The sequence below is a fragment of the Rhopalosiphum maidis genome, chromosome 4 (assembly GCF_003676215.2).
Source record: "Rhopalosiphum maidis isolate BTI-1 chromosome 4, ASM367621v3, whole genome shotgun sequence".
Classification (NCBI taxonomy): Eukaryota; Metazoa; Arthropoda; class Insecta; order Hemiptera; family Aphididae; genus Rhopalosiphum; species Rhopalosiphum maidis.
Genome location: NC_040880.1, coordinates 35,093,651 through 35,120,988, shown reverse-complemented (window position 1 = coordinate 35,120,988; position 27,338 = coordinate 35,093,651). Strand labels below are relative to the sequence as shown.

Genomic DNA, 27,338 nt, shown 5'->3' with positions numbered 1-27,338 from the left:
TAGTTATTAGTTATTTTTATCACTATTAATCCAAAAACTGACGTATATACTATACATAAGTGATGTAAATAATTTCCAATTGATATTTTAAATAGACTGTTTTAATAATAAAAAATTACATTCAACTTATTGAGCTGTAATGTGTTTTTTGTCGTTAATTTTTAATATTTAAATACAACACATATTATATTATATTAATAAAGTAAAGGGTGATATTATAAGTCTTCAATATTGGTCTTAACTAAGCGAGTAAGATAATGCGCATGGGGTTAGGACCTATACTCACTTAGTAACTTAATAAATAAAAAAATATGAATTATATTTTATAATAAGGATATAGAATGTAGGATATTAATAAATGTATGTTTATAATATACAACATTAAAGAACATACATATTAACTTGAATTTATTTCAAGCTTTTCAATCTTATAAGTTATAATAAACCAAATGGATAATGGATAACATAATAAATTTTCTATAAAACTATCATCATAAATCATAATAATAATCAAGGCTAGGATTTTTATGTAATGAAAAATTGTAAAATATGCATTTTATTTACCAAAATATGCAAAAATATGTATTTAAATTTTTATAAGATAAAAATTAAAATATAGTTACAAAAAAAAAATTATTTCATAATATTTTAAATATATCAGTGATAAATAAATATGTTGTATGTGGTTGGCTATTTGTCTTAATATAGTATAGTCGAGAAATAAAATAAAATAAAATAATTTAGATATAAAATTTATAATTTACATTCAAACGTGTATTACATGCTACGAGCACATATTTTTTTAAATTTTCGCATATAAATGATCGGCGATTGGATCGTAGTTTGTAGTATTGATTTAAATTGACTGAAGCTTTTATCTCATACCTATTGTACCATAAGATTGTATTTATAAAAATAAAATTATGTTTGACAAAAAAAACAAAGTTTTATATTTTAATCAGCTGGGCTAGAATTAAATACGAAATATTAATATTAGTATTTATTATAAAATATAATAATATACTATAAAACATGCATTTTTGCATTCTTATAATTGAAATATGCAATAATATTCATTTTATTCAATTTATGCAATAATACCCGAGCATTTTATTCAATACATGCTAATATGCATTTTATCCAAAATATGCAGAAACATACAAAATAAAAACACTGCCATCATGATGTGATACGTGGACATTACTGACAAAATCAATAATCAGAAATCGCAAAAAAAACATGCTGTTACATATAAATCCTTGCCCTGATAATAATAATAAATCAATTCTAGTTATTTTAAGTATTTGATTAAAATTCCACATTACACAAGTATATTTATACTTTAATTTAAATTGTTTTGGTGATTATTATTATATAATTCGTAATTAATTAATTATACCGGTTCACATAGTTTGATATCAACCCAACGGCTTACATAATAAATTATATTATTAAGTACTTACCATAATGTATACAACATTATGCTTAGTAATTATATAGGTACTACTATATTTCAGCACAGAAACATATAATTTTATGTATATTCTATGCTTTGTTTTGAGGATCGACACTTCCTAAACTCGTACATTGTATTCAAATGATTTGATGTTAACATGCAATATTTGTTAGTAGCTAGCATAGTGCCACACAGCAAATTCAATTTCTAAATGAGTAATATTATATGTTGTTTAAATATATAGTTAATTTTTAGTGTTTTTATAACTTTGTTACCTAATATAAATAAGGTACATTTGATAATAAGAATTTTGTAACATGTCTATACATTGTTACACTCCTACCACAGTATCCAATCATAAAACTACTAGCGATGCTTGGATCAGCATTCATGGAAATGTATATGATATTACAAATTTTATTACAGTGGTGAGTACCGGTATCATAATATTAATCATAAATTATACTCGTATATTATTATTTTGATTATTTTATGAAAACTGAAGTCACTAAATTATATAATATATTATTAGATAGTTTAGTTGGGTGACATATTATAAAACAAATATGCGCAATTTACAAACATAATCTGAGTTTGATAAATTTAGTTGGAAGAAGGGGCACAAGCTCCAGATTATTTAATGAAAATAACTATTAATAATTTCCTATTTAGTAAGAAATAATCTTGTTTATGTATTGTAAACACAAGGAATAAAAATCAGCCAGCGTTCAACGTGTATTTAGTATTTAAAGTTCAAATTGGGACAAAATTTAATGATTAATAACGATGTAAATTATTTTGTTATAATTCAAAAATATTATTCGTTAGGACTTTAAACTTTTACGTTATAAAATTTTCAAAATACGAATATTAATTTTAATCTATTTTCATTTCACTATGAAATTAATCACATTGTTTTACAAAGTGATATTGACTAAAAAATTAATAATAATAATAATATAATATTTTAATAATTAAATACTAATAGTATAATAAATATATTTTTGGCAAAAATTACTTTTAGTCGAGCATACATACATATTATTATACATAAAGTATTGTCTTTATAAACAATAAGATATGCTATAATAAAATAGAAACAGTCGTTATTGAACATTTCGAATAAATAAACATTACTTTGTTACAAATAAAATAAAATAAAATTATAATGGTATTTAGTATTGAGAAAATTTTCATAATTCAATAGCTCGATAGATTATAATATCACAAAATATTGCATTTTAGTGCATACTACATAATGTAAGCAAAAACAAAAAAATAATAAAAATCCAACGGGGGGGGGGATCTGACCCCTACATCACCCCCTTGTATACGTCCTTGATTTGATTTCTATATTCTAGATTATTTATGGTTCATCAGTGAATATATTGAACATACTTCCTTCTCACCGTTACCTACACATTACATACAGTATTGTATTATATAGTTCATTTATTTATTCTTATTCTAAATGTTTATTATTTCCATAGGTCGTAGAATGTATAAATTCTTCTTGGACAGCTAAATAACCTAAATAGAACCTGAGCTACTAAAAGAAAGCCTTTTTACCGTTATTTGTTAAATGCTAACTCAATCGTTATATTATTTCTATTCATATTATCTTAATATATAATATCTTTCTAATTTCTTCCTTTTTGACTATTATTCTTGGTTAACCTAATTATAATGTATTATTAATTATTCTGTTAGGTAATTTATTATTTAGCAGTAGATAAATCCTTTTAAGAACTCTACATGTATCTAAATCATTACTAAGTGGTTGCCGGTTAACTCTACGATCAGTGAGGAAGAATCAAGACCCAAGTTAAATTATAACAGTAATATTTAAGTGTTCCATTAGAATAAACGAATAAAAATATAATTGGATATATTGCATATACCTAAGCCCTACTCCCACTGCAGATATTGTATAACCAATAGGCAAATTACTCGCTTTAATATTATCAAGTTTAAGTATACTGAATAGTGAATATTATTATAATTTACAATCTAAAATTGCATTTCGATGTCTTAATAGTTCCAAGTTATTTATACGTTAAATGATTACTATAGTAAATAATACATGGAAATTATTAAAGTAAGTATAGATAATAATTTGTTATTATTGCATTTTGTAAATAAAAAATAAAAATATGTTTTTAAGAATATAAAGTGCATATAAAATTAAAATGTGTAGGTAAATAGTTTTACAATAAAATAAATATATTTATTTATTTTGTTTATTATATGTGTAAAAATATATAAATATTAATGTATATATAAGCCACCATAACATATACATAATATTGTATATATAAATACAATATTCATTACTAATTTTTTTATAATTTTCTTGCTATTTTTGTACAATAATGCAACTAAGGAAGAAGTAATATTTCGTAATTACCGCCTTAGTTGCTGTGATACCACATGAAAAATTTAATTTTACTTAATTGACTTTTTTGTAAGAATTATGAGTTAATTTAACTTATAATATAATTAAATACCAGTATTATTAAAATATATATATAAGCATGGTCAACTTATGATTTTAGCACCCGGGAGGTGAAGAAGTTCTTGTCGAAGCAGCAGGAACAGATGCAACATTATGTTTCGATAGTATTGGACACTCAGATGAAGCTTACAAATTAATGAACGATTTAAAAATAGGAAAGTTGTCTTCAAAAGATGAAGTGAGTTTTTATATAAGGTTTATGTATTTATTTGGAAGAAATATGATTTTATAGTTTTTATGCTTAAATGTAATGTATGAAAATAGGTTTTATATTACATTTTATTATTATTTTATTTTATTAAATAAACACAGTCTTACAAGTTACAATAATTTTTTTGCCACGAAAAGAAAATTGCTATCTTTTTCATAGCGATCATCAATTTCATCATCACCACTATTCTAATATTGTTTAATATGCATATTGCACATATCTAAAATATCTTTAATTACACCGAATTTAACGTCATTAAGTCATAACACTATTACTTTTAAGTATTATTACAATTTTATTTATTTTATAATATATTATCATTTTTTTTCTTGTCTTTGTTACTCAGTATTTTTATAAATATTTTTAATTACTAAAATTAAATATTTCAGTATGTTTTCTTTTTATGAAATATATTCTTTAATAATAACTATCTGTGCATACGCATTGATAATTTATTATTGACCAAAATATCATTGTCATTGCTTCAACCGTATTTTTATGACTGTAATTAAGTATTTAATGGTCCTTGGGCTGAAATATTAAACTATTACTATTTAGTATTTAATATTATTATATTAATACATAATTAATTTAAATTAAGTGAATGATAAACGGATATATACATGCCATATGGTTTTATATGGAGAACCATAGAACCTTCAAATTATTATTTTACTTGCGTGGTAAACAATCAAACTTTAGGTCTGTCGTCTGTATGCTGTGTTAAGCATTATAAAGATGAATTATATTACAACAATAATATACAATATTTTATTGATTTTTGATTATTATACATTAAAATCCTTTAAATTATATTTAAAATTGTTGTTAGATGTTTGTTTATATTTAAGAAGCTTAAATAATAATGGTTTTAAAAAATATAAGCTCTGTTTTATCAAATTATATAATAGTGTGGTATGTACTATATAAATACCTATAAAAAATTATATGTCATATGTAACTAAATTATTATCTATTGAGTATTTAAATTAACCATAATGAGTATACCCTTAAAAATAAAATGTATATATTGAAATGTCTGACGTACTAAAATATTTTAAATTGTATCATTATATTTTTGTTTTAACCACTATATTCTATATAATTAATTCATGTTTGCAATTTATAAAAACAAAGTTTACCAATTGATTTAACTTATATACTTCAGCGGTGTAACATCAATCGATCATTCATATTATAACTTATCGTGATAGGCAATTGATAAAGTATTTATTATAGTATACCGCACATATTGAATAATTGAAATAACTTAACTAATGATGCAAAATAATATGTTCATCGTACATTTGTAATTATATTTTAAATTCTGAGCAGAGGAATAAATATATTAGTTTTACAATGATGTGGTAGGTATTTCAAATATTTCAATCTTCAACTCTTCAAGGATAGTTTCTGGTAGAAAATTGAATCTATTATAGATCTAACTATAGTTAGTCTTTTTAGTGAGGCAAAATTAATAATTCGTAATCATTTTCAAAATAATCTGCAAAAGCAAAAAATTAACATTAAATTTTTTTTTATTGTACCTAATTCTATAATGAATAATTATAGTCATTTCCATAAAATATTAATTATATTAACATTTTATGAATATTATATCATAATTTTCAAAATATTTTGGTTTTCTTTGTACAATTTATATAGTCTTAAAGAGGTTTATTTTTCTAATTTTTCTATGTAATAAATTGTTTGTTAGCAAAAAACATTGAAAACTTAATACAATATAACGTTCATTATAAGTTATTTTTACTGCAACTAAAAAATATCCAAAATATATAATCACAATTTTTTTCATTAACATTTAAAGTTTAAATGTTTACGAAATTTATCAAAATCATAAAAATATGTTAATTATATTGTTATTAAAACTTTTAATTTGTGCACATAAGTTTTTAAAATGTAGCACAATATTTCCATGCGATTTTTCATGGTCATTAAAAATTTAAGTGTCATAAATTCATCTTATATATTTTTATGAGTAATTCAAGTATAAATTTTGACGACATTGATATTCCCACTTAAAATAGGGAACGATTTCTCTTCAAGAGATTTTTGTTATTATTTGAAAAATATTTTCGATAAAAATTCAAAACAGTTAATTTATGGTCATTACTTAAATTATTATTTTCTATACCTACACAATGATATTTTCAAAATATTTAGTTAAAAGATAAGTAATTTTTTTATAACTTATTTTTTCGTGTTGTATTAGATGCAATATTTATCGAAAACACAAAATTTAGTAATAAAATGTTTAAAGCAAAAATTATACAAATTTTGTATGGTAAGATTTCTGTATATTATAAAGATCAATGATGAAATGTACGTCAGACTCATATTTCATTATTTGTTTATACTACTGATTACTATTGTCTATTATAGTAATACATTAATACTGCGTGTTAAACTATTCTTTTCCTAAAACTGTTAAAACTTTACATACATTATACATTACAATATATATTATTGATGATTATAATATTAATATATCATGTATATTGTATTATTGTATATATCATTGTTAACTTGTATAGGTCAAATTCTTAAATAGTTAAATGTATATTGACAATAATAATAATAATAATAATAATAAACGTATCTAATTATAATGAAATAAATATTGTTTAAAAAATCGACATATTCCACCCTCTAAATTAAAGATTTTTCTGAACCAACGAGTGATGAAATATTCAAAATAAATAATATAGGTATATATTATAATACAAATATTATCGACTAATTTTACATATGTTTATAATTTTTAATTAAACTTTGTAAATGATTATTATATACGAATGAATGATTAAATTTTTATTTCATAAATTTCTAATAATTATTCATACTTATAGCATAAGTACAAAAATATTTTAATATATATTAAAAAAAATAAAGGGTTGATTATATATTAACTAAACACATAAGTAATTAGTAAGTATATAACATAGATATACGTATAATAAGTCAATACGTCATAACTCATACAATTGAAACACCGTTAATTTAGGCAATTAACTATTAAGTAGCCTTGGTATTCGACCTTCGCGAATAGAACTTGGTCACTAAAAGGAGGTACCTAATAATCATGTAATACTCTACATTTATGAAAATACATTGATGTATTATGCTAGTTAATTTGAAATTAAACATTGTGTTTACATTTTATTATAGGTGCTCTAAACTTTTACCTTACTTTATATAATATATTATTTATAAGTTAAAATTATTGAAATATTCGACGTTTTTGTCGAAACTAAAAATAATTTATACAAGTATAATATTATTTTATAAAGATTTCAGCCAATATTCTCTTTGAATCTTATTTCTAGGCCAAGACATTTAGATTTATACGAGTACGACGGTGGTTTATTACACTAATAAAATCACATTATTCCAAAACTATAGTTTTTATCGTATATATTATTATATTAGTATCTATATTACCCTACATTCCTCTATGAGATTATAAATTATAATATAAAATATTTTCATTTTCCAAATTATATTTAAATAAAAACAAATGATAGTTAATTATGTTATTTTGATATGGTCTTGTGGGAAGTAGGTATTACAAGAACGTATTACTATGTTAGAATGTATTATGATTACACTTATACATATATATATATCAATATTTAGTTCTTAACAAATTGTAATAGTCTTAAAATTATTTTTTCATCTGAATTATCTGTTATTATATTGAATTCATACATACATATAGCTTTATATTCTCATGTATAGTCTTATAGGTACTATTAAAAAACTTCCAAAATTGTATCTTACTATCTATCCTGAAAAGTACATAACGTACTTGACCTATATTTTTCTTACCGCTATCCATCTAATATTCTAATCTATTGAAACATTTCTATATGATGATAATATGATATGATGTACCTTATACATCAACCCGGGTTTTGGTAGGCGCTAATTTTAAATATACTCGTTAAATTCCAAATTACAACCTTTAAATCCACAGACCGATTTCAATGTTCAATATTTAACCCATTAATCTGTGTCTGAGAGGATTAGTTTGCGATGGTATCATCAAAAATATTTTTTTTTTACCAAGGTAAAACTTCCAACTTAGAAGACCAGTCAACGAGACATACGAACCAATCAAGGTATAGTGTGGATGTTATTGAAATATACATATTATTTAAAATGGACGAAGGAACGCCAATTAATGGTATAACTAAACTTTTATCTTATACTTTTTTGAACTACAGCTTACATTTTAAATTTCGTAGTTCTAAGTAAAATACGTTTCTGAAACTTCAAATATTCAAAAATTGAATTTCAAACAAGTAGACAGTGGTTAATTAGTTAAAGATAATTGCAAAATTTAAAGATTAGATGAGCGAAGTAGTGTGGGAAATTTAGGTTAAGTAATTTAAGTGTCCTAAGTTATGATTGAGCATAGAATTTTTTTAGCGTTGCACAGTATTCAATGTCATAATGGGCTTTTAAGTTATACTTTGAAATTATAAACCTCTAACTAAAATTAAAGTATAGAATAAAATATAAAAGTTTTCAACTAGTTTTTATATTATAAAATATTGACAATTTATTTTTCTTATGGAAATAAAAAATAAAAATGATTTTTTTTAACTAAGTATATTTTTAATTTAGCAATAGAAAATTACCTAGCCTAATTATTTACTATTATTATTCACTAAGAGGTCATTATTACGTCGTATATACCCATGCAATCGTTTTTTTAATTCATACCTAATTATTGTAATTTTTTAAACTAATAGATATGTTGTATAATACAGTCCCAGAGTTGTTTTACATAATATCAAATATTCAAGTTCATTCTAATAATAAACACATATTAATTATTATTCAAATAGGAACATTATAGCATTTCTTATGTTCAACTGTGTAGATTTTCTTTAATATTTCTATAATAGACTTTGAATCTTAAATAAGTCGACAAATTTGCTTAATTATTTTTTAAAAAGTTTATGATCAATTAGGTCACCAGCAGTGAACCAATATTATGCAGAATAGTTAGGTATACTTGTGCCAAACCATTCTAAAAAAATATTTCCAAAAATATTTCTTATTATTTTTTAATAAAGTGAGTTTTTAACTCGAATGCTTGAAAATAATCACTCAGTTCACAACTAGTATATAAATTAGGAATTAAAAGTTAAAGATGTTTATTCTGTATTTCTGTTTGAATATTGAATAGCTTAATTTTAAAATATTTAAATGTATGTATGTATATTATGATCTGTATTGACTTTATTAAATATGTATTAATAAATGGCAATGTTTAATTTTTTAATTAAATTTGTCACGGGAATCGTCGTGCAAAATCAGATATAATTAATAAATATATCTATTATACAAATCAAAGGCCTAAAACAGATATCAATTATGCAATAGATTCAACAAGATAATTTGTGTAGTAAACAGTAAACTTATGACCTATAGGTTACTTTAGGCCACAGCCTACTACCACATCACTCATTTAAACTTGCAGTACTCAACTGCAGTTGCTCCTATTACTCCCTACCGAGCTATGGAGAAGATTACTCTGCCTTCCAACACCTGCTCCTAAACTGTTCATCCCTCTCTCCCCAAAGAGCTCAGCTTAAAGCCATTTTTTTCCCTTTCGGAATCAACTTCTTCCTCGTCAACGCTCTTTCAAATAATAATGAAAGTCTGACAGGGGCGTATTTAGAAATTTTTTTAGGGGCAGTAGTATTTTTAATTATATTGCACTTCTACAATTTAAAAATGATAGGACATAATAAGCAGACTTAATAAATATTTCCTGGATTTTGGAGGGGGCTGAAGCCCCCTCAGCTCCCCATAAATATGCCTTTGAAGTCTGATTATACACAAAATTAGTTTTATTCTCCAATCAGGCCACCAAATTTAGTAGTCTGAGCTTTATTTATTTATTTTTCTTTATAGTTCATATATATTATATGTCTGATTTTAATGATATGTATTTGTCAATATATTATAATTTATGTTGAAATCTCATTAAATAATAATAATAATAAAAAAATAGGTTACTTTTTACTTTTCATCTCATACATGTTGATTATAGCTGATTCATGAAAAACTATCAATTTTAATTTATATATTGTTTAATAAGTAGATAAGTAGGGGGTAATGCGGAATTGGTTTCCTATAGTCAAATAAAGTACACGAATTGATTTCCGAAAAATTTACTTTACAGTATACAACTGTTCGAATTTGTTCCCAAATAAAATTACTGTCCAGTATACAACTATTAAAAAATATGTACAAATCGATAATCTTATATTTTTTTTAGGTTTTACGATACCTGGGAAAGTTTGTAAATATAATTTTATAGCTAGTAGTAATTGTTGAGTTTCACTTCATTATTATTATTGAGTATTGAGCAATATGCATATAGTGTATAGTATAAATATATTATACTGACCAACATTTTTAACCATACCTAGGTATTCTGTTTGAACTGTGTGAAGTATGAAATATTTTATATATGTATCTATGATAATTCTAAACAGTTCCAAGTCTGTATAAAATGGAAAGGAAATTGTTGCTGATTGAATGTATCATAATGATTTGAAAAGTTAATTTATCAAGATTGTATTATCATGAAAGCTTACGGGAACCAACTCTATGTTACCTGTAGACAAAACTCGGGAGCCAACTTGTAGTCGTCCTAAGTAACTAATACTTAACTCTAATTATTGTTATAATATAGATATAGGTACTAATATTACTATTATAGTACTATAGTAGGTATATTGTAGCAACAATTAGTTGTTGATAAAGTTATAATCACAAACATCAAGTATCAATTGATAAATAAACCATATTTCGTACTACTATTTACTGAGGTCTAAAATCGCATCATCATTCATCGGTCCGAAGAAGTCAAGGGCAGCCCACCTAATTGTCGGCGGTGGGTTGGAGGGGATCGAAACGAGTGCGTACTGCGCAGTCGTCCTGCGTTGTTAACGCGACAATGGCATTATATACCTACAAGTATTATTATAACTTAATATATAATGTAATGAAAAATGTAGGTAAGCATCAAAATCATCAGATACTAGATAGTATTTAAGTAGTAAGATTTCTGTAGTGCGCAATAGAACTGCGTTTTTTGCTCGTCCACGGTAAACCAGGATAATAATATGAATATACTAATAATGCAACGGACATTTAGACAAAATGAAATACACAACTACCGATACGGCATTATAAGTTAGTAGTAAGTAGTTACAACTAACATGTAACGTGCTAAAAAATATTTTATACTGCCGATTCTTATAGTTATGTAGGTAGTAACTATGGTAGGAACATAAAAAAAAAAAATGCCTAATAGTGTTTTTTTTATATTTATGGACATATGGTATAATTTGATTATATAATATTAGTATATATATGAGTGTCAGAGTGTATACTGTAGACTCGCTAAACAAATAGTCACTACTCATTATTAACTATACAACTAAAATATATGAAATATAAGTAGATACCGCTTATTCTAAGAATTTCAATCAATTAAGCACTTAATTTAAATAAGCCCATCAAAATAAAACTATGATCAGTGCCGACAGTGCCGTAATTTCAGTTTAAGAGACGGGGCAAAAGTTTTGACCAGCCCATAATAATAAAAAAAACCACTCGCTAACAATTATATTACAATTACATTTTTATCTCAATACAAACAGCCTTCTTACATCATTTTATACATAGTAGGTTAGTAACTAGTAGTTATTAATTACTATCACGGCTATCTGGGATTACTCTAGGCATAAATAACACATTTCTTTGAAATAACAATGACTAAATAATAAATATATATTATATAATGTGTAGAGGGATACTCAATATTTACCTATTATAACATTGAGTATACATTGTATACAAGGGCGGATTCAGACCAAGATAACAGGGACGATTTTTAAAGGGCACACATTCATCTTGATTAAGTATTTATTTAGGTACATACATATGTTACTTTCCACAGTTTCGTACAGAACAAAAAAAAAATATTTTTTATAGTAGATAATAGTAATAAAAAAATATACCACTATAATTTTGTTACCCTTGAAGTATAATTACGTCAAAAACTAAAATTAGGGACTTAAACTATATTTTGAGAGAACGGGAGGGGCGATCGTCCCCCTCTGGATCCGTCACTGATTGTATACTATACATAATTCTAGCTACTATATGATGATTATGATGACTTATTTTAAGGGGAATTTTACCCCAATTCCTGTCCTATTTGCGCCAAATATGGTTATAAAGGTATTTACAAAAAATAAAACAAGACAAATCAAAACTAGCACATACCTGGCCCGGAAATGCCTACCCTGTCACCCCTCCCCCTAAATGACGCTACAGACTATGATCTTGAAATAAAATATCAGATATTATAGTTAAAAATGATAAAATTTTTAGCTTTTTGATGGAATAATTTAAAATTTAACCTAGTAGGTAATAAGAAATAATATAATAAACATTCACGTTTAAAATATTTTATTTTATTTAATTTCCAGACTGGACAATGTGTCAGTGTCCACCTTTACTTTTTCGTAATTTACATAATACAGCACATTGTTAAAACGTTCTTTTTTAAATTTTTTTCAGTTCATTTTCTTGATCTTTAGATATTTTTTTTTCGAAACTTCCATACAATTCCTAGTATTCCTACTAAACCATTTTTGTTCTTTGACTTCAGCAGATAGCTAAGTTCTTATTTAATGCGAAACTTATTTTGATTTAACCAAAATTGGGTCTTGGATCCCAATTTTGAAGAGCAGGCATGTTAAAATTAATAAAAAATATATTAATTTTCCGTTTCTACAATTCTACGTACAAACTGATGGAACTCGTTGGACCCAGATAAATGTTGCACCAATTTAGGCAATGGCATTTGTTGTTTCTTCTAATCTAATATGTTCCATTAAATCTTTAAATCTAAATAATTACCCAAAATTTCAAATGTATTTCTAATATTAGCATTACAAATTACCTTACAACCAAGGTTAGCAACAGGTTTAATAGTACTAATAAAATATTCATCAATATACTGGACTCTTGCCTTGCAAGCGTATATAACAGTAAACAAGTTAATATTATTTTTAAATTTAAAAACATATTAATACCTATAAAAACAACTAATTGGCGTCTTATCTCAATAATATAACAATAAAGTATAAAAAATCAATTATGCTAAAATTGATTATCAAGTGCGCATCTTGCTTTACCAAATACGCAGAATAAACTCTAGTGTGCTTTAGAAAGAACCCGACAATTAATGAGTATGTAACTACATATCGGCTATCACAGATTCACAGAAGTATAGTTTATACAAGTATAATGCAGCTGTGTAATATTAATAAATGTGGTTATCTCTGAGGTACCTATAGCATTACCGCCGCAGATAAATAAGATAAACAAAGATAATATTATTGTTGTTGACTATGATAAATGATAATTAATGTTTAAACTGAATATGTTTGTCGATCATCATAGTAAGCGATCATCTCAATTTAAGAATTAAAAATTTTAAATGACATATTATTTCAATATTTGCAATAAGGGCATTTTTCTTAAATTAAATCGTGGTAACTGGGGAGCATTACCATTGATTGTGAAAAATATTAAATATTGTACTACAATAATTATATTGTTAAACATTTTTATAATCAACGGTATTACCAATCTTTTTGTTTTTATCAATTTCGATGATAAAGCCGGAAATTATTATCGCCCGCCGATCCGCGCACATAATCGTAAACACCAACAAACCGCTGCGACGTCGATTCGCGGCAGTGGTCGGCACATTCACCTCACCTCGTAGTTTTCACCACTCCCACCTTTTCGCAATACCGTGTACCAAATACGAATACCGGTCCCGGCACTCCGGTTGTCGTGTACTCGTGTCTATTTCAGTCTGCATTTCCGTTGGTCGTTGGCTACTGCCCGTTCCCGTTTTAACTACGTAATTACAATAATCGGTACTTGCCGACATTACGCGGCCAGAGCACCGTTCGTTCGCTAATTCGCAGTCGATATTCTATAATATACATAGAAAATATTATTTTTACAGTCGCGTTGTCAGTGTTTTGTTTTTATTTTTGTTTTTTATTTTTCGTTTTTTCACCCGTCGCACATTCGTGTTCCACACTATTCCATCGTATCTCTAATCGCGGTGTAACAGTTATCCGTAAGTCACGATGACCGAAAAAGAAGTGAAAAAATACTCTCTGGCCGAGGTTGCCGCAAATGCGAACGCTACAAATCCGTGGATCGTAATCAATGATTGTATATACGACGTCACAGAATTTCTTAACGACGTACGTCCACCGCCGTTGTAGTCACGTCCATCCCGGTTGTGTTCCACCGGGTACACGTCGTCTAGCCATAGGTTTTAATCCGTTGTTTAATCCGAGTTCTTTTATTTGCTTTCAGCACCCCGGTGGTGAAGAGGTCCTGTTGGAACAAGCCGGCAAGGATGCAACCGAGGAGTTTGAAGATGTTGGACACTCGAGTGACGCACGCGAAGTCATGCAAAAATACAAGATTGGAGAACTTATAGAAGTAAGTGTCCTTGACATAGTCATATGCAATATTGAATATTGTACTGATAGTGATAATGTTCTAGACTTCTAGTTCCTCTTTGTATGCAAACTTTTATTATACGACTGGTTTCTAAACTGTAGTTTTTTTGATTTCGAGGACAAATATTATTAGGTGGTTTATACCTATAATGAGTACTTATCTTGATTTCAAACACATTATTTGGTTAGTTGGATAATTTTTAGTAGTTATGGATCGTTAGTGATGTTGGTATGTTAATGTATTTATTTGATTTGTTATATTCTGTGGTGATGTAAACTTGAGTTGATGCAACAATGGTTCAATATCATATTATTAATTTCAGTTTCTAATTTTACCAATAAGTAACAGGGGTTAATTAACTTTTGTTATATCGTAAACCAGTGACGGAACAAACAATAAATAGTCTATAAACGACTTACAATTTATCTACCTACCCACTACCAATTGTTATTAGACATAATATACTTCTATAGTATAGAATCTATACATTTTAATAAATACTAGTACTAGTAATACTAATACTTAGCTTTGATGGTCACTTTCATATTGGCACCTACCACCACTAAATCTTAAAAAAAAATCGAGAAGCGATCGATTATCAAACACCACGTTTGTTTCGCCACTGTTGCAAATAAAGGAAGTTTGCCCCACTACTGATAAAAACAACAATAACTAATTTAGTAATATATGTGTAGTTGTATATTCTAATACATATATACTTTTATATTACATTTTTTAAATGTTACCAACCTATTTATCATAAATAGTTAAATAATTATAACCTAGTTTTATTTAAAAAATAATATGTATAAAGTGGTATGCTGTAGGCGTGACATTGAAAGAAATAATTCTTATTTTAAGTTTATTTGTCAAAAAAATATTGAAATTTTAAAATTATGTAAAAGCCTTTTTGTTCTTAAAATTATTCTAAACTGATTATATAATTTTAAATAACTATCTTAATTTTATCATCTAATACCTTTAGGTTGACAAAATGTTACTCTATAATCTATTGGTATTACTTTAAAATTAGCTTATTATGTTTTTCATACAAAAAATTATTAGGTTATTTATATTTTCAATGTAATAATTTTTCTAACACAATTGTCTTTTTGGTAAATGAATTAATAAAAAATATTAAATTCATTTAAATTGTATTAATTAACAAACACAATTACAATTAATATTGTTATTATTAACATTTATAATTTATCCATTTGAATCAATAAAAAAAATATAAGGATTAGGTGCATTTTAAGTATTTATACTTTTATAGCTTATACATTGATATTTAAATTTTAGGTATGTAATACTCTCTATTTTTTTTCCTTTTGTATTTTAAGTCATTGGTATTAATACTATTAATATTTTTGAAATGTTATTTATTTGATTCATATTTATCAAATTGTATTTTTGAATTAATCGTACTAAAGATACTTGATTGTTGTAATTAATTTAAGTTTGTACATTACTTTAATTGTTGAATAATTAATTTAAATATTTTAATTACAGGAGGATAAAAGACAAAATAAGAAACCCGTGAAGAAACCAACACCTGCATCGTCAAGTGCATCTGGAGATGATTTTAGGTTAGTAAGATGTGTAAAAAAACTAAATTTACCTTTGGTTATTATTTTATTAATTTTAATAATATTACTAAGTTTTTATTTTAAGAAATATGCTTAATAAAGAAATGTAAGTAGGCATTTACATTACATTTTAAAATCAATAAGGAAAATATATTAATAGTTATATACATTTATTTACCTATCATAGTTTGAATTTATTGTTAACAAACCACATAGTTTGTTTGTTGTTAAGAATCAAGTTAAATTAAAGTTTAAATGTTATTACTTAATGTTTTTTTCTTAATAATATTTAATATAAATTATTTTCATTATAATTATATAGTATAAGTAATAAGTGCTAAATCGAATTAATAGTTCATCTTTTGTGTACAAGTTTTATACATATTTTTTTAAAGATTGATATTATCATTTTTAAAATTAAGAATATTGTAAATTAAAAAAAATCTATATTTAAAAAGCCATAACTATAATATCCTTACTATATAGTACATACAATTATGTTTTGATATTATTATGTCTTTTTATTTCTACTTTAACATTTTAACATGTTATAACTTATAATTAAGTGTACATTCTAAATAAATAATTATTTACAATTATAGTAGGTGGAGCTTAAGCATCAATTCAATACAATACTCTTGTTTACAATTCTTTGACATAGACACATAATATATGTATACAAAATTAAAATTATTTATATGTTTTCACATAAATTATAAATTGTACTTATAAAATTTTTGTTAATACTAGTGAAATAGTTTTTTTCTACTATTTGCTACTATTTTAAGGCTTTGAGGAAAATTATTAGTTTCATTTTTTTATTAATTAATTTTGTTTATATTTTTTATTAAATTATTATTTATTGTATTATAATAATCGCTTAATTATATTTTATACGTATTATTTAAGTTTGAATGGAATTTAAAAATAGTATCAGTTGTTCATTTACCATATTATATTAGTAATAACTTATAGTTATTATTATAATAAAAACAATAACATTTTCTGTGGGTCGTAGCATAGTTATATAGTTGTAACTAAAATATTATTGACCTCTTAATTATTCAAATTATTAATTCTTGTTTCATAATAATTTATATTTCTTAGCACATTACGAGTTCTATAATATATTATGAAAGAATTTAAGACTTATGACTGATTAAAATTGCTGTGTTATTTAATAACTAATGATATTGATTATTGATAACTTAGCATATATTTTTTTTATAATATAATATTATGGTAATGACTACTTGTGATTATATAAGACAATTTTTTATTTTTAGTTAAAAAAAAACGATAAAAGTTATCAAAATCTATTTAATGTACATATACATATTAATTATATTTTTTTAATACAAGTTTGTTGAGTTTATTTTTATAAGTTTATGTTGGTTTTTTTGTTATTAACTTAATATAATTTAGAATTTTCTTGTAAAAGTTTGTTCTAATACACTAAATATTTTATTTGAAATAAAGTGAAAGTTATTAAAAATATTTAATAGAAAAGCAATGTTAATTTTATTAAAATTTCAATATTTATACATATCTCATCAATTTAAACTATTATTTATAAGTTATGATATATCCATATATTTGTATTATAATAATTCATGTTTTTTTATTTTTTAGTCTTTGGAAATCGTGGTTGCTGCCTTTGACAATGGGAGTGCTCGCTATCTTCGTTTACCGATACTTTATTGCTTCATAAAAGATTAAAGTCATTTAAGTTTATCATAAAGTTATTATTGTCAACCAAAATTTTGGGTTAACTCACAAATATTGTCTTTTGTGTTTTTTGTCAGTGGTCAATCATTAAACTACATTCCAATCTGTGTTTACTGTTTACATAATGTTTTCATTAATACAATCACAAAACATGAAAGATTTGTATAGTTTAAAAACTATTAAACCTAAATATTATAATTAATATGACCGATTAAACATACTTATAATGGTTAGACATGGTAGAAATTAGTAATTCTTGGAATTTAGTATTATTAATGTTTGAATGTTCAAAAAATATATACATACTTAAAGAAAATACACACTGTGTTTTTAAATATCTACAATTGAATAATTAAAACTACCTCAAATCTATTGATCTTAATATTTCTAATCAACTATTACTATTAATATAATTTATATTAGATAGTTGTATGATTTATTTTAAAGAAGTTACAAATTATAATTAGTTATGTGCCTATGTAAGCTAGCAATATTTATAATTGATGATTAATAAAGATTATTAATCTATGATTGGTGAATAAAAAAGAAGATAGTTCATCTTGTCCATGTTACTATTAGATATTTAGATGTTAAGTTGATAAATAGTATAATTATGGTATCAATTTAGGTCAAAAGATGACTATTTAACAAATATTCAACATTTAGTATCCGTTAGCTGTACATGTTAAAACAACGTATATTCTACATAAGTATGAAATCGTTTTTGTGATATTTTACGTGTAACGTTAGTTTGTTTTTGAAGAATAGAATATTTTTCGTATAAATGTAGTATATATTTCGAGTACTTTATATGATAAATATTATTTGTATAAGTGTAATGTATTAAGGTTGCCAGATTTTGAAATTTGTTTTAGATAAACCGTTAAAGCGTATTTTTACAATGAAAAATGTACGAATAAATTTATACCTATTGTCAACGTAAAATAAACATATTTTTATAACGAAAAATGTACGAATAAGTTTATACCTATTGTCAACGTACGATCAACCTATTTCAACGTATATTATACCATTTTTATACGAATAATAACTAGGTACGTATGGTAATATACATACACCAAAGTTATCCTTATGATACATGTAGATTATAATACGTGCTATGTTTACTGGGAATGTGTACTCTGAACGATTGCTACAGACATAAAAAAAAAACAATACAAGTACAAAATATTCTACATTTTTGACAACAATTTAGAATTTAGATCATAGGCGGAACTAGATATTTTCATTTGACTAGGTCACTCATGAGAGTCATTTTGCACCTATCATACCCAAAGGAAAGAGTGGAGGGCGATAAGAAACACCAATGTTTTTTATTACAATAAAAAATGTAGTGAAATGTATAAGTGTATAACATAAGTAATTAATAATTATTGATGTTAAAATGTTATAATTTATAAATTTAAAATTGTACCACTATTAATTTAAACTTAAATCTTACATGTGAAGTAGATACTACCTAAATATATTTTTAACGTTTAAACTATTCTATTTATTACATATAATTCATTTCTCAATTGTTTTTCGCATTCATACCTAATTTATTTTATTACATTTAAAATAATACGTTTTTAGCAAGTGTATACATTATATGGAGCCAATTAGCCTGGGTCAATGCGAGTTCCGCCCATGATTTAGATTCAATTGATAAACATTACCTATATTTTATAACCTATAAGTGGGCACTTTTTATTTAGTTAATCATTGGCTTTATTTTGATTTAATGTATTAGCTGAAAATGTATAGTAATGTATAGGTAGATAGTAGATACTACTATAGCCATCACTTTAGGTAGTAGATACTAAAGTGCAATAAGATGTAATGTAGGTCGTCAAACGTTTTGAAATTATTAAAAATAAAACGAGTTTCTTATTTATTTCCATAAATATATTTACAACCACTATCTATAAATATTTATACTCTTCATTAGCGCAACTACAGATGACTACATGGCTACACTACCATGTAGGGAATACTAACATTATTTAACAGAGCCCCGTTTTTCTGATTGATAATACAAATTGTATGCTTAAATTGAAGACAATTTTTTAAAATATCTCTATCTACCTATATGTATTCATTGTACTCTATTATTCTGACTTGTTCATATGTAAATAAGGTATATATAATATATATTGTGGTAGACCTATGCATACGTCGGTTCTTGTCGGATCTCCGGGGAATCTTTAAGGCTTTATGTGTTTATTGCGGTTGAAACGTTATGTAGGTACTGCGATGTAATGTGCAAGATTGGATGTCAAAGAAATGTAGAGTTTGACCGATGTTCGGACGGATGATCAACCTATTAAGGGAAGAGGTATCAAATTAATGATCAAACAAAAACATAAAAAAAAATATTAATGTCTAATAAGTAATATAATTATTAACTATACATGATATTACTTGTATATAAAACTATATCTACTATGATTGGACAGATGGACATTAAAACTTAAAAGAGAAAGAGAACTGATGGCATTCCTATACAATAAACAATTTTGGCCATTGATTATCGATTTCACGTTTTCTGTGCCGATCAGACAGCGGCCCTTATTCCGGTACCGGAAGTTGGACATCGACGCAGCTCCGCCCGGTAACCGTGGAGTGGATGGCTGCAATCGTACAGATTTGGATGTTACGGTGACGTGATGAATGCCTGTACTTTGTAGGTTGTAGCCCCGCGTAGCTGCTGCGGCTGGTCGAAACTCGAAAGCGTGTCAATATATAGTTTATACTGCCATTCATGAAGATTGCTATTAGCTTTTATTATTGCAAGACATGAAGCTATTATAGGAAGAACTCAGAGACCATAACTTCAGTATACCTAAATTGGCTGAATTCTCATATATATATATATATAAACTTATAATATATCATCGTGTACGTATATCATGTAAATTAAATCAAATCAAATAATTTATTAAAATGATAATATTACTTTTGTTATTTTATACATTTTATTTTTAACAATTTAAAATAAATAGTGTAAATCTAACAATTAGTATTGTAATAAAATACCAAAATACCTAGTAATATAATAATAAATAATTATAATAATTGTTATTTTTTATGTCTATCTATTCTGAAATAGAAGTATTTTTATTAATATATTTTTTATGTTATATAAGATATAACTATTTTATACATTTATTATTTATTGAATATATTATACCTAAATGAAACATTTTTATTTATGTTGATTTGGTGTTTTAGAATTCATCGGTACCTATTTAGATGGATATTGTCATATTGATAATTTTGAATTTGTGATTAATATTGATAATTTTAGTAATTCGAATGTAGTTTTGGAAAAAAAAACATACTGCTTGAAATAGTACCTCTAATAGAACTTGTTTTAAATACTATTCAACCGTTAGTGTTTAGTAATTATTGTTCAATAACTTGAAATTTCTGAACGGTGAAACGATAGTCACAAGTAGAGACAGTCGATAGATGGAGAAAAGTGGTGGTTGCAGCGAAGGACCTAAGTGGTCTAAGCAAAAATAAAATTCTTAAGTTTAAATTTAAACAAATTTTAAAATAATTTATATTTACTTTAGTTTAAAACAAACTTATTCTGAAGTAATTCGTTTTACATTATGGACAGTCAATTTGATAATCTATGCATCAGTGTAGTAAAATTACATATACATTGCGCCGAATAAACAGAGCAGTCGAGCAATATCGCATTATGATATGATATAGGTATGTATAATATTATTATTATCAAAAAAGGTAGGTAATGGTTTTTTTTTATTTGATATTTTTAGTTCCAAGTACAGTAATAATTATTTATAATTAATATATAATATCTTATACAGGCATATTACGTATAATATTTTATATATCATAAGACCACTTAGGTACAACGACTGCGGTGGAGTATACATTACTATGCATAGGTACTCCCAGATAAATTTCATCTATCGTATTAATGATATAATAATAAAGTTCATTTATTAATAAAAATACATAACATTTTAATTTTACAAAAAAATAAATGGTAAAACAATAAATAAATCCTCCAATAAATCTGGTAGTTCAAGACTAGATTAATAATAATAAAAAAAAATAATAATTATTATACTATTATTCGATTTATTTTCAGTCTTATTTTGTGTAATATGCATTAACTTTTCAAAAATCTGCCATTGCTTATCGGTATTTGTACTTATGATGGAGCAGATTGGTTACTTGAACAACTTTTTCTATCTTATTTCGCAGTGTTTTAGCAAATGTGAAAATATTATGTTTCAGTAATTCCTATATATTTAAAACTGATTTTAACCCGCCATGTTTGATTAAAACTACTAAATAGTTGCATTAAATGCATTATGCATAATATTTTAATATTTAAATTTTTCATTGAAATTATGGATTTTTCTAAGTAGTTTAAGTGCGGATTATCTGACAAGTTACAGTGATTTAATGTATAAAACTTTGTGGTTCTACGCCTCACAGGCATTGCCAGATTTACAAATTATGTCATTCGGAGAACAACGCAATATTATTGTTTACGTGAGTAACTAAACAAAAAATTTATCTAAATGAATTAAAAAACGGATTATTTTACCCAATAAATTTAATTTTAAGGTATAAGGTATAATAGGTAAAAAAATTTAGCGAGACCAATTAATGTTTATAATATGTCCATGTCCATGAAGACAACCATACAACGATACAACCATTGTCATAATTACGTCCCTGAACGGTGCGCTCCCTGGTGGCGATTGTAGTAGGTACATTTAATCATGCGACCGTGGCCACACTGTTTCCCGGTGTAAACAACAACAACACAGCAAGTTAACCATACATTTTCCTGGCCGCCTTTTCGACGATATTTTTCGGAGCCAAAACTCGATTTTTATCAGTCTTCTGCGGGAACGGTTCATTTCGCGCTCTAAACAAATTATCGGCGAAAAAATCGTGTCTGTTCTCGTTTTTGGTACCGTTTTCTCTTCTCCCGAAGAGATCAGTCGCACTCGCACACACAATCACGTACTCGCTCGCGCTCCTTCGCACTCATCTACATTCGACTCTACTATGATGGCAGCAAATTTGGATACTTTTGTAACCAGCAGCAGTAATAACAAGGATTTTACCAGCGAGATGTCTGAAAAAAGTGCGTAGAGACAACGTATAGTGCTTTTATTTAGTCCTACGAGTACCATATTTAATTGTCGACGTGTTTACAGAGGCTCCGATGAAGGACGAGTCGTTCAAGAAGTTACGTGAGACATTTGTCATCAAAAGTAAAATTGGTGCTGGCACGTTCAGTAAGGTGTATTTAGCCTACGCAAGGGGTGATGCTGAGAAGAAGCGGTATGCCATCAAGCACATCAAGCAAACAACACACCCGGAAAAGTTACGTCGCGAAATCTTTTGTCTACTGAAGATTGGGTGAGAAGCGAATATTTTTTTTCATAGTTAAACTTATACCTTATATATGTTTATGGAATACAGTTATGTGTTATTTGTTGATCAGTTGATTTAAAATATAATAAGGACGTTTTTATCATAGTCTATCTCTGCCATCCGATTTATGATTTTCAGTATAATAATATTATGTTAATTATATTCATTTGACCTGATTAAAAGTTAAATTTAATTGTATATGACCATTATCATGCACATTACTTTTACCTTTAAATTCAATTATTCATCAAATTGAATGTTTTTGTATTTATATAAACCACAGTATATATTTTTTAAATTTGATGCCATTAATAATTTTTCAATTTATTTTCAGGGGACAAGATAATGTAATGGGATTAGTAACCTCATTACGAATGGGTAGTTCTGTTTGCTTGGTTATGCCTTATTTCAAGCATGATCATCCATTGGTAATTATTTGTTCTTTAAATTATATGATGTATATTAATGTATAAATAAAATTAATTAAACAAAATATTAATGGTAGTTTTATATACCATACCTTATTAATAGATAATTAAATATTTGTGGGTTTTTAGACTTATTTATGTACAATGGATGCTAATGAAATGCGATTTTACATTAAAAACTTGTTGATTGCATTAAAAAGGATACATTCTTTCAATATTGTTCATAGAGATGTGAAACCTAGCAATTTTTTGTATAACCGTTCAACTTCAACGTAAGTAATAAATTTTTTTTTTTTAGAAAATTAATGATATTTATGTTTGTGACTAAATGTTGTAGTTTTATGCTCACTGATTTTGGACTAGCTCATACTAACATTAACCCTACTAGACGTAAGGAAATAAAAAGTCTGCCTGATAATAAGCCTGATACGTCCTCTCACAAACAAATAAGTTCAAGCTGTGATCTAAATGTAAGATATTTTTTATTATTGGTGTTAATAATATGCAAATTATAATGTTATTGAAATTAAATTATTTTAGGTTAACCATAAACGATCAAGTTCTGTTGGAAACATACGATTAAGTTCATATCAGAAACGTATTCTTCAAAACATAGCTGACGACACCAACTCTATACCTCATGGATGTAATTTAAAGAAAAGAACTAAATTAATGATGCCTAAAGAACCATTACTAAAGGAGAATTCACCCATTAAAAAACAATTAGATGTTCCTATGAATAATAATCCTAGTAATTCAAGTGCCATGAGTAGCTTATTCCACGTTAGTATATTTCTTACTTAGATAACTTAAGAATACTTGATACTTGTTTAATTTTTTGTTAATTAATTTATTGTGTTTTTTTATTAAAAGGAGAAAAATAGTTTTACTGTTCCTAAAGTGCAACGCCTTACATGTGATTGTGTAGGGAAATTAAAAGTTTGTAATATTTGTATAAAAAGACCAGAAATGAAAGCTCCCCGAGCAGGAACACCCGGGTTTCGAGCTCCAGAAGTCCTTTTAAAATATAAATATCAAAATACTGGTAAGTGGTAAAGTAAAAATTATATAAATATCTTTTGATTTAAAATGTGTACAAATTATAAAATGATTTTTCAACTATTTTATGTGTTTTTAGCTCTTGATATCTGGTCAGTCGGAGTTATAATGTTGGCTGCTATGAGCCGTTGTTATCCTTTTTTTAGTGCAGAGAATGATTCTACATGTTTGGCTGAAATGATAACTGTTTTTGGAGATAGGGCTATTAAAAATTTAGCCAAAATGTTAGGTTAGTGTAAACATTTAATATTTTATTCATGAAAAATTATTTAATGTTATAAATGTAATTATTTTTTTTAAAACTATTTTATTTATTGTATTTACATCAGGTCGCAATGTTGTTTGTGAAGTTCAAAAACCTCCTCTTGATCTTCGAGCAATTTGTCGTCTTTTATGTCATCGATCAAGTGTACAAACTTTAAATCCAACTGCTGTTTCTTCGAGTAATGGTTTGGAAACGTGTAGTTTTTGTACAAAACCAATACAACTATCTGGCTGTGAAGTTTTTTCGGATAGTTGTAGTTGTTACTTAAATGTTGCTGACAATTTTCCTTATCCTGCGTATGATCTCTTAAAAAAATTGTTATGTTTGAATCCAGTTACACGAATAACGGCAGATATTGCATTGAAACATCCATTCTTTAAAATGAATGAAAAGAAAATTTAAAATCTTAAAAAGTTTATGATTTTAATTAACTGTTATTTATTTATTAAATTTAAATTTTTAATTGCACCTTTTGCAAAATGTAAAATTATTCAACTTCAATTTATTAAAAAAATTCATCATTAAATTATATTTATCTGAACAAATTTTGAAAAAAAAAATTGAATTAATATTTTGTAGTTATTTCTTTTTGTTAATTTCCAATTTTTATTTAAAATTTAATTTGAAATAATTTTAAACGAGGTATGTATAGTTTTTATAATGTATTAATGTGTATGTTTAGTTTATGGTAAGTATTAGATTTAAGAGAAAACTAGTCACGTTTATTATTATTAATTGAACATTTGATTTATACAAATATGTACTTAGATTTTTAAATGTTTAATATACATTTGAAGTTGAACATTTTATATAAAATATTGCAAATTAATGAAGTAATGTATTTTTATTCAAATTAAACTTAAACTTGAATTTTTATAATTTGTGAATTGAAATTAAAAAAAATGTCATCAACATGGTAAAATTGTTTATATAATCATCTTCATATAGTTGTAACTAGTGCTAAGATTTATATGTAATGTTCAATAGTAAGATATGCATTTCAATTTATTAAAATATTCAATAAAAATATATTCAAATATATTATGAATTTACCGATAGTTTCCAAACTATTAAAGTGAAAGAATTTTATAAAAAAATCATCTTATAATTTCATTGGAAATTTAATAAAGTGTTTTTTTATATATAATCAATTACTCTTACTTTTAAATATACCATAATAAATAATTTAATTTATTTTTAAAATGTGCAATTATACACATTATATTATTCAAAGTAAAAATAGATAATGTTTATCAATATAAGGTGTATCATGGATATAACTAATCAAGTTATTAAAATTACAATGAAAAAAAAAAATACCATTGAATAATATAAATCCTAGTTCTAGTTTGTAACCAGTAGGTATTTTAATGATGTATACATGTTGTTATTTTTAAAATCATTGAAGCATATAATATTTAATAATGTTTTCAATTAGTAATTTGGTAAAAATACAATTATTATTTATTAGTATCTAATATTTAAAATCAACAAGATGAATGTATTTTTCAATATTTTATAATCAAAATTAAGACTTATTTTTTATTTGTTGAGCCAATTGGCCATTACTAAGATATTTAAATTATTTTTGTTTAAAATTACTATTATTTTTTTATTTTTATTATTATATTGTGTTACTGCTTATTTAAGTAAAATATTTGTTTTTAGTTTAATATTATGTTTATATACTTAAAGCTGAAAATGTACTCAAATTTAGTTAATTGTGATAACTGATAGGCTAGTATCTGGTTAGTAAAATGGAATGTTTTGCTTGTATTAGGCTTATAGGTATTTATAATGATATGTATGTGTATCATTTTGAGTGTTGTACATTGCATTAAAATATTCTAGTCTAATATTATTTGTTCTAGTATATGTAATTGAAATTGTATTTATTAAGTTCATGGTTGAAACATGTTTAAATTATATAAAACAAATATACTTTTGTTGTAAATTCTAAGTGTTTCAACCTCGAATGAAAATCAATTGAGAACTGATTTTTTAAAATTTTTTTTTTTATTGTTTATATTTATAAAGTTG

General features: G+C 25.3%; 2 protein-coding genes across 2 annotated transcripts; both read left to right on the top strand.

Moving 5' to 3' along the window:
- Positions 1-1,637: 1,637 nt before the first annotated feature.
- On the top strand, positions 1,638-18,230 carry LOC113553489 (cytochrome b5-like). The gene is made up of 5 exons (XM_026956847.1): positions 1,638-1,884; positions 4,012-4,149; positions 14,644-14,772; positions 16,306-16,382; positions 18,015-18,230. The coding sequence occupies exons 1-5, from the start codon at positions 1,774-1,776 to the stop codon at positions 18,091-18,093; spliced, it is 534 nt and encodes a 177-aa protein (XP_026812648.1). The 5' UTR covers positions 1,638-1,773; the 3' UTR covers positions 18,094-18,230.
- A 4,734-nt stretch (positions 18,231-22,964) lies between these two features.
- On the top strand, positions 22,965-25,779 carry LOC113548334 (cell division cycle 7-related protein kinase-like). Its single transcript, XM_026949161.1, has 9 exons — positions 22,965-23,253; positions 23,327-23,531; positions 23,881-23,974; positions 24,104-24,246; positions 24,312-24,444; positions 24,515-24,757; positions 24,848-25,019; positions 25,113-25,262; positions 25,363-25,779. The coding sequence occupies exons 1-9, from the start codon at positions 23,175-23,177 to the stop codon at positions 25,698-25,700; spliced, it is 1,557 nt and encodes a 518-aa protein (XP_026804962.1). The 5' UTR covers positions 22,965-23,174; the 3' UTR covers positions 25,701-25,779.
- The last annotated feature ends 1,559 nt before the right edge of the window (positions 25,780-27,338 follow it).

Coding starts and splice junctions, on each gene's coding strand:
- LOC113553489 (XM_026956847.1), top strand. CDS start 1,774: ATGTCTATACATTGTTACACTCCTACCACAGTATCCAATCATAAAACT. Junction 1,885..4,011: donor TTACAAATTTTATTACAGTG/GTGAGTACCGGT, acceptor TTATGATTTTAG/CACCCGGGAGGTGAAGAAGT. Junction 14,773..16,305: donor AGATTGGAGAACTTATAGAA/GTAAGTGTCCTT, acceptor TTTTAATTACAG/GAGGATAAAAGACAAAATAA.
- LOC113548334 (XM_026949161.1), top strand. CDS start 23,175: ATGATGGCAGCAAATTTGGATACTTTTGTAACCAGCAGCAGTAATAAC. Junction 23,254..23,326: donor CAGCGAGATGTCTGAAAAAA/GTGCGTAGAGAC, acceptor ACGTGTTTACAG/AGGCTCCGATGAAGGACGAG. Junction 23,975..24,103: donor TCAAGCATGATCATCCATTG/GTAATTATTTGT, acceptor GTGGGTTTTTAG/ACTTATTTATGTACAATGGA.